Source organism: Rutidosis leptorrhynchoides, chromosome 1 (genome assembly GCF_046630445.1).
Source record: "Rutidosis leptorrhynchoides isolate AG116_Rl617_1_P2 chromosome 1, CSIRO_AGI_Rlap_v1, whole genome shotgun sequence".
NCBI classification, from domain to species: Eukaryota; Viridiplantae; Streptophyta; class Magnoliopsida; order Asterales; family Asteraceae; genus Rutidosis; species Rutidosis leptorrhynchoides.
Window position 1 is genome coordinate 248,580,231 of NC_092333.1, and position 9,742 is coordinate 248,589,972.

Here is a 9,742-nt window from a genome sequence, read left to right on the forward strand (position 1 = left end):
CAATTTTCTTCATCTAATTAATCTCTCTCAAGTTCTATCTTCAAGTTCTAATTGTTCTTCATAAATTCTATAAGTTCTAGTTTCATAAAATCAAGAATACTTCCAAGTTTGCTAGCTTACTTCCAATCTTGTAAAGTGATCATTCAACCTCAAGAAATCTTTCTTATTTATAGTAAGATATCTTTTTAATACAAGGTAATACTCATATTCAAACTTTGATTCAATTTCTATAACTATAACAATCTTATTTCGAGTGGAAATCTTACTTGAACTTGTTTTCGTGTCATGATTCTGCTTCAAGAACTTTCAAGCCATCCAAGGATCCTTAGAAGCTAGATCTATTTTTTTATTTCAAGTAGGTTTATCCACAAAATTTGAGGTAATCATTCGATTCATATATATAAAACTACCTTATTCGAAGGTTTAAACTTGAAATCACTAGAACATAGTTTAGTTAATTCTAAACTTATTCGCAAACAAAATTTAATCCTTCTAACTTTACTTTTAAAATCAACTAAACACATGTTCTATATCTATATGCTAACTTAATGATTTAAAACCTGGAAACACGAAAAACACCGTAAAACCGGACATACGCCGTCGTAGTAACACCGCGGGCTGTTTTGGGTTTGATAATTAAAAACTATGATAAACTTTGATTTAAAAGTTTTTATTCTGGAAAAATAATTTTTATTATGAACATGAAACTATATCCAAAAATTATGGTTAAACTCAAAGTGGAAGTATGTTTTCTAAAATGGTCATCTAGACGTCGTTCTTTCGACTGAAATGACTACCTTTACAAAAACGACTTGTAACTTATTTTTCCGACTATAAACCTATACTTTTTATGTTTAGATTCATAAAATAGAGTTCAATGTGAAACCATAGCAATTTGATTCACTCAAAACGGATTTAAAACGAAGAAGTTATGGGTAAAACAAGATTGGATATTTTTTGATTGCTGTAGCTACGGGAAATATTGTAACAATTCTATACAAATCATATCCTAGCTAACTTATATTGTATTATACATGTATTCTAATATATTATGTAATCTTGGGATACCATATACACGTATGCAAATGTTTTGACATATCATATCGACCCATCTATATATATTATTTGGAACAACCATAGACACTCTATATGCAGTAATGTTAGAGTTGGCTATACAGGGTTGAGGTTGATTCAAAAAAATATATATACTTTGAGTTGTGATCTAGCCTGAGACGTGTATACACTAGGTCGTGGATTGGGTCAAGATAATATATATCAATTTATTTCTGTACATCTAACTATGGACAACTAGTTGTAGGTTACTAACGAGGACAGCTGACTTAATAAACTTAAAACATTAAAACGTATTAAAAATGTTGTAAATATATTTTGAACATACTTTGATATATATGTACATACTTGTTATAGGTTCGTGAATCGACCAGTGGCCAAGTCTTACTTCCCGACGAAGTAAAAATCTGTGAAAGTGAGTTATAGTCCCACTTTTAAAATCTAATATTTTTGGGATAAGAATACATGCAGCTTTATAAATGTTTTACAAAATAGACACAAGTACATGAAACTACTTTCTATGGTTGAATGATCGAAGCCGAATATGCCCCTTTTTGCTTGGTAGCCTAAGAATTAGGGAACATCACTAATTTTGAGAATTAGTGCACGCCTAATTGACGTGAATCCTAAAGATAGATCTATTGGGCCTAACGAACCCCATCCAAAGTACCAGATGCTTTAGTACTTCGAGTTTTATATCATGTTCGATGGATGTTCCAGAATGATGGGGATATTCTTATATGCATCTTGTTAATATCGGTTTCCAGGTGTTCACCATATGAATGATTTTTATCTCTATGTATGGGATGTATATTGAAATATGAAATCTTGTGGTCTATTATCAGGATTTGATAAATAAATAGGTTAAACCTATAACTCACCAACATTTTTGTTGACGTTTAAAGCATGTTTCTTCTCAGATGATTATTAAGAGCTTCCGCTGTTGCATGCTAATATATGCACAAGATTTGGAGTCAGCATGCTTGTATAATACTGTTTAAAACTGCATTCGAAATTTACTTTGTTGTAACATATTAATATTGTAAACCAATATGTATTGGTAGTGTGTAAGTGTGATATTTTTAGATCATCATTTCTGATAATCTAGGTGGTGTCCTTTTAACCTTGTCGATAAAATAAAGGTTATGGTTTGTTTTAAAAACGAATGCAGTCTTTGAAAAACGTCTCTTATAGAAGTCAAAACCTCGCAACGAAATCAATTAATATGGAACGTTTATAATCAATATGAACGGGACATTTCAATAATATACTAATATTAATACTAATATTAATAATGAAAGTAAATATAATAATATTCATATAACATTTATATTTTAACTTGTAATTAAATATTAATGTTACAATTTATTAATCACGTAATATTTAATGATTATATAATACATATATGTATATATATATTGAATGTTTAGTATTATATTTTATAATATAATAATAATTATTTATAAATATCATATATATATATATATATATATATATATATATATATATATATATATATATATATATATATATATATTCAAATGATAGTAACTTAATTATTTTATTTATTATTTTACATTTTAATTCAAATGATTAAATTATATTTTATTAATTTAAAATATTATATATATATACACATTTATATATATATATATATATATATATATATATATATATATATATATATATATATACATATTTACATTTTTTATTTACACGCAGTTGTTCGTGAATCATCGAAAATGGTCGAAGTCAAATGAATGTACGAAAATAGTTCCAAAATTTTAAGACGCAACATAACGGACTTTGCTTATCGTGTCAATTTCATGTTATGATCAAGTTTAAATTTGGTCGGAAATTTCCGGGTCGTCACAAAATGTCCGATTGAGCCAAAAAGTTTAAAGTTAAAAAGATATCAAGAAGAAAAAGAAAAGACGCCGAACGCGTTTTCGGGGTACTTCAAGGTCGTTGGGCAATACTAAAGCACCCCACGAGACCGTATAAAATCAATAAGATACGATGAATCATGTACACTTGTGTTATACTACACAACATGATAATCGAAGACAACGCACGCAATATTTGCGACCTCGAAGAAGACTATCACCGAAACCCAGGAAATATCTCGCGACGTACGTGGACGGAAAGAGTTGAAACGCATGAACAGTGTTATGAGAGTTCCGAGATGGAACAACGTATAATGTCCTTCACAACAATTTGATAGAATACATTTGGACACTCCCGCCTTATTCGAAATAATTAGTATTGTTAATTATTTTAAATTTAAATTATCAATGTAATGTTAAATTTATATTAATGTAATGTGTTATTTTATTTTGTAAAATGTTATTTAATTTATTTGTTGTATTTAAATAATAATTTAAAATGAGTTATAGTTTGAGGTGGAGTGTAAGATGTAGAGATTAATTTAGGTAATGTTAAGGTTTTTTGTGATGATGTAACACTGACGTGGATGAGATAAGTTCTGTTAAAAAGTGTTAAAATATGGAGTGACCTTAGTAAATTCCACTTTATTCTAGGTAATTTATATTTTTGTATATAAAAATCTTATAATTACTATATTTTCACCCTCAATGAAGAAAAAATCTGCATACCGTAATCAGAGGCGAAGCCAGGATTTAAGAATAAGGGATGCATTTCACAAAAATTAAATAGCAACATAAAATTAGTAATATACATCGTAACTATGAGATATTGTAATACTTCACTAATCCCTCACACTAATACGTTTCTCAAAAGAATATGAGATATAGTAATACTTCACTAATAAGTTTTTTTCAGAACAAATCTTTAAAAAAATAGATTAGTTCCTGCAACGTCGATCTTTAGTCTCATTGAGTAACCTATCAGTAGTAATAATTTGGTTAAAACAATTGCAAAGTTAAATAATTATAAAACATACACAAAAGGTAATCTATTTTAAAAATACCTTAGGCATTTTAAGTCGGACACGTCTACGTTCTTGAAAGCGAAATCATATATTATCTCATCAGCATAAATTCGTTATACAATATCTCTTTCAATATAAAGAATCACACAATATTTTAGAAAATCGTCGCTCGTGCTGCTACGAAGTTTGTTTTAACAATTTTTATTGATGTGAAAGCTCTTTCACTTGTTACAGGTGAAACTAGAAGAGTTAATACAAGACGAATCAATCTATCAAGTAAATGGTACACTTCTGACATCTCAATTTGTCATAGGCCTCTACATAACTCATCAATCGTTTGAATTCTTTTCAATTCAAGATGATTAGGCACATCTAGCTCATAATGTCGCAACTCAATTTTTTAGCTGAATAATTTTCTTCTATGTAATGTCTGAAGGATAGAACGTTTTTGCTGATATAATATTATCTTTTTTTTAAGCGATTTTCGGGTCCAAAGCAACAATGAGTTGAAGAAGTTCTATCACGGACTCACTGCATCTAGAGTTCAACTCATGTAAATGACTATCAATAGCAACAATGAACACATCAACTAGATAATGATGTTCCACAATCACATCATCTTTTTTGAATGAGATTGAACTATATCTTTGTAAGTTTGTGTCTTTTAGGAACTTCAATGTTATTTGACTCACAAAAACCAACAACTTTATTCAAAAGTGACTGCCAACTTTCTTCCCTTAGATTTTGAATCAACATCTTTGTTGTGAAAACCAAACTTAAAGCGCTAACTATATCTTGAGACTTACGTTGAAAAGCTTGATAAAGCTTCCCAGTTCTTCTCATTATGTTCTTCATAAAATGCATAACAAAAACAAAATCAAATGACAATAATTCCGTAAGAGCAAAAGAAGCATCACGTTTTTGTGAAGAAGTTGACCTATTACTAGCAATTTCACGTATTACTACAATGGTGGGAACATACAATTTAAATAAGTTATGTATTAATCGATGTTGGCATGCAAAGGGAGTAACGGACTTGTGGTGGTCGGTGGAGTAAATTCCAAATAACTAAAGGGATTATCACTAAAATGCCCATTTTTCTAACTTTTTTGACTTAGAACCCATAAATTTTTTTTTTTTTTTTGCTACTTTGCCCGCGCAAGGCACAAGGTGCCATCTTGCTCTTTGCTCCCTGGTGGAAGCAAGGACGCAAGGTGTCTCTTGCGACCTTGCTTTCACCTAGGAGCAAGGAGCAAGGTGAAAGCAAGAGAAATATGACACCTTGCTCCTTGCTCCCAGGTGGAAGTAAGGACGCAAGGTGCCTCTTGCGACCTTGCTTTCACATGAGAGCAATGAGTAAGGTGGAAGCAAGGAGCAAAATGACACATTGCTCCTTGCTCCCAGGTGGAAGCAAGGTCGCAAGATGCACCTTGCTCCTTGCTCCCAGGTGGAAGCAAGGTCCTAAGAGGCACCTTGCGTCCTTGATTTCACCAGGGAGCAAGGAGCAAGATGACACCTTGCGTCTTTCGCGGGCAAATTTGCAAAAAATAAAAAAATGGGTTTCGAGTAAAAAAACTAAGAAAAATAGTTTTTTTAGTAATAATCCCATAACTAAAATTTGTCTACACCCATTTTAGAACTTGTTAGTTGTTATCAATTTTTTTTGTAGTGGGTCTAAATTTACTTTTGTTTAAAATTTAAGATACGAACTCAAACTTATTTTTAATGAATTCGGATATTGATAATTTATTATTAGTGAACTTTAGTTATTAGTAAATTAAAATACATAATTGGATCAAAGAATTAAATAATATTATGTTAATCATATTTAAGGGATACTTGTGTTTATTATTTGAAAATATTGACAACTAATATACAGTTTTTAAATACACTATAATTCGCTTATTTAAATAATTGGGGATGACAAAACATTCACATGCATCCAGTGTCAACGTCTCGTAACATATTTATTATCTCTCATCAACCTGATTGAATCTTCATCTTATTTCATCATCTCCACCAATTGATAAATCATCTTTTTTACTTTTTATATATGTCATGTGAAATTAACTAAGATAGCTAATAATGTAAAATACTTCATCCGTCTTATATTAATAGTTCGGTATTTTATTTTGGATGTCTCAAATTAATAGTCTACCTCAATAAATAAAAAAGAATAAGAAGATTAAGTTCTATTATGCCCTTAATGTATATGAATAAGATTAAAGGGGAAATAAAAGATAAGAGTAAAACTGAAAAGTAAATAAAAAATATAGTATTTTTATTACATTTCTTTAAACGATGTGTTTTTTTTGGTGTAGACTATTAATATGGATAATGTAAGGAGTATATATTATTAATTATAATTATAATTATAATTATATAATATAAATTATATTTATATACTCGCTTATTTTCTTTGTGATCTATCAATCAAAACAATTGAAATCACTTTTCCAAAAAGGGGATGATTCTCACACACACTTTTTTGATCTTCACACACCTATTTTAACTTTTTACTCTTCTAATAATTCAATTGGTGTTTGAGGATCACTGTCATCCCCTTTCCAAAAGCTAATTTTTTGTTTGTAAACCCTAGCGAACTGCTTCATATCGCTGTCACAAGAGAATGAAAGCTCTCCGTCTCCTGTTCCAAAAACCCAAAAAACACATTCCCGCTAAAAAACCTACTTCCAATCCTATCTTCCTCAATCAACCTAAATTCATATCTTTAATCCATGCTTCTAAATCCATCAAACACCTCCAACAAATTCACGCCCAAATCATCATCCGCAAACAGTTTTCAAACACCCGAATCGTAACCCAGCTCATTTCCTCATCTTCTTTGAAGAAAAACTTCATCAATTATGCTCTTTCAATCTTTCGCCACTCGAAAAAACCAAACTTGTTTCTTTTCAATTCATTAATACGTGCACTCACTGATAACTCTTATCACATGAGCTCGATTTCTTACTTTGTTGTCATGTTGAGATCAAATATTCGTCCTGATAGTTTAACTTTATCTTTTATTTTGAAATCGACTGCGGTGTTACGTGAGAGGTGGCTCGGTATGGAGATTCATACGGAGGTTTTGAAGATTGGATTGTTATGCGATCAGCTTGTTTTGGTTAATTTAGTAGATATGTATGGGAAAGTTGGGTCGGTAAAGTGCGCACACCAACTGTTCGATGAAAGTTCTCAATTCGGTGATGAAGCTAGAAGTACATTGTTATGGAATGTATTGATTGATGGGTATTGTAAGGCAGGAAAATGGAGTAAAGCTATGGACTTGTTTGAAGTAATGCCAGAGAAATACATTTCGACTTGGAATAATTTAATTGACGGAGTGATAAAAAGTGGAGAAATTGATCGAGCAATGAAGCTTTGGAGTTACATAGAGGACCGAGATGTGGTTTCTTGGACTACGATGATACATGGGTTATCACAAAACGGGAAACATGAAAAGGCTTTAAGGATGTTTTTCGAAATGTTGGAGGAGGGTGTGAAACCTAATGATCATACTATTGTTTGTGCACTTTTGGCTTGTGCAAAAGCAGGAGCCCTTGAAACTGGAGTGAAGATACATGATTATATGTTGACTAATGGGTTTGGTTTGACTAAAGAAATAACTCCTGCTCTTGTAGACATGTATGCAAAATGTGGGTCTATTGAAAATGCTAGCCGTGTGTTTGATATGGCGCAAGATAAGGATCTTCGTACTTGGAGTGTTATGATTTGGGGGTGTGGGATTAATGGAAATCTTCATAAGGCTGTGCAGTATTTCAACAAAATGAAGTCAACAGGTTAGAAATTCACAGCATCTGCAATGTGTATATTGAAAATATAGACTAGAATAGTTTTAAAAAAAGTCTTTTTTGTTAACATTTATCACTGAAACATGCTTTTAATGCAAGTATTTGATACATATAGCTTCTGATATTCTATACATGCAGGAATAAAGCCAGATGAGGTAGTTTTTCTTGCGATTATAACCGCTTGTTCGCATGCTGGGAACGTGGACCAGGGTCAACGTTTTTTTAATATGATGAAACATGATTATTCAATCGAACCCACAATGAAACATTATGCAGTAATGGTCGATCTTTACGGGAGAGCTGGCCGTCTTAACGCAGCTTTAAGATTCATCAAAAACATGTCGATAGATCCTGATTTTGTCATTTGGGGGACATTGTTTAGTGCGTGTAGGGCACACAAGAACGTTCAAATGGCGGAATATGTATCCGAGAAGCTTCTAGAGCTCGAGCCTAAACATCCTGGTGGGTATGTGTTTTTGTCGAATGTTTACGCAGGGGTAGGCAGGTGGCAAGATGTAGAAAGAGTGAGGACTAAAATGAAAAATAAAGGTCTAGCAAAAGATCCCGGATGGAGTTATATTGAGATAAATGGTCAAGTCAGTAGCTTTGTAGCAGGTGATCGTTTTCATGTTCGTTCATATGAAATAAGTTTAAAATTGGATGAGATTATGAAAAAAGCAAGAGAACAAGGGTACATACCTGAAACTGATTGGGTGCTTCATAATATTGAAGAAGAAGAAAAGGAAGATGCTTTGGGAAGTCATAGTGAAAAACTGGCATTGGCTTTTGCTCTTATATCTGGTACGGATTCTAAGGTCATTCGTATTGTGAAAAACCTGAAAATTTGTGGGGATTGTCATTCGTTAATGAAGTTTGTTAGCAAAATGACGAAGAGGGAAATTGTAGTACGGGATATTAAACGATTCCATCATTTTAAAAATGGGAGTTGCTCTTGCCAAGATTATTGGTAGATATGTAAGTATCAACAATCATTAATTGTTAAAAAAGAACTTATTTTGTAACTAGTTTTCCTGCAGTACAACTTTACAATATCAAAAATCATATATGTTTTTTGTTAATGCATTTTTTAGCAGGCTTATGTTTTAAATCTCAAGTGATTACATCGTCTCTCAGCTATGTGACAAGTCAAAATCATCTTCTGCAGCGTATCAGTGTAAGAACCCGAGGCTGCAATTTCTAAAGATTATTCATGAAAAATTTCATGAGCAGATTCTTCTTCTTGTAGGCTGCAATTTTTAAAGATTGTTCAAGAAATTCTGGGTTTAAATTTTGATGACTGATGATCAATCAAGTTTCAGGAGACTAAATTTTGATGCTCTCTTATAAAGGTGCAGCATACCTCTTTGTTAGGGTATGGTTGTATTCATTTAGAACGAGATCATTGGGTCAAAGATTTTGGTAATTTGTAAATATAGCTGTACTATAAGCATATTCTTTTGGATTTAGACATTAAGGTATTTAGCTACATCATTTGTAAGTAAGATAGATGAGAAATTTTGAGAGCAATGTATACTTTTTGATTCAAATTGGTATGTTTAAGACTATATTATTACTATTACTATGTGTGTTACAACAACCAATGAATGATTATTTGATTGTCACATTATTGCTTTGATTTGATAACTAAGAGAGTTACTCTACCATTTCGATGTACTATTGCCAAACAAGAAAAGCTGTAAAGTGAAAATGAAAGGGGATAGAGACGATCCAGAGTAGGCAGAGGCCCATTGCATTATAATAATATCATAACTAACCCAATTTTCTAATGAGAAATTAACCAAAAAGTCCTTTCAAACCTTTTACTGTATAATATTTCGCCAAAAAAGAAACATTGTAGGAGTACCATGGCAAATCGAAAAGATAAATGTTGCGCTTTGCGACCTTTTGTGAGTGAGTGTCCGAAGTTTGTTGACGAGTCACATGT

General features: G+C 31.6%; 1 protein-coding gene across 5 annotated transcripts; it reads left to right on the forward strand.

The window, feature by feature from the left end:
- Positions 1 to 6,611: 6,611 nt before the first annotated feature.
- On the forward strand, positions 6,612 to 9,316 carry LOC139868938 (pentatricopeptide repeat-containing protein At1g04840-like). Of its 5 annotated transcripts, none has more exons than XR_011765999.1 (4): positions 6,612 to 7,785; positions 7,936 to 8,772; positions 8,889 to 8,971; positions 9,044 to 9,316. XR_011765999.1 is itself a non-coding variant. In XM_071857274.1 (3 exons), exons 1-2 carry the CDS (start codon positions 6,612 to 6,614, stop codon positions 8,766 to 8,768), a joined length of 2,007 nt encoding a protein of 668 aa, XP_071713375.1. In that variant the 3' UTR covers positions 8,769 to 8,772; positions 8,889 to 9,316. The 5 variants fall into 5 exon arrangements, 3 of the variants coding, with proteins under 3 accessions (XP_071713375.1, XP_071713377.1, XP_071713382.1); XR_011765998.1 differs by having other exon boundaries at positions 8,892 to 8,971; XM_071857274.1 differs by having other exon boundaries at positions 8,889 to 9,316.
- The last annotated feature ends 426 nt before the right edge of the window (positions 9,317 to 9,742 follow it).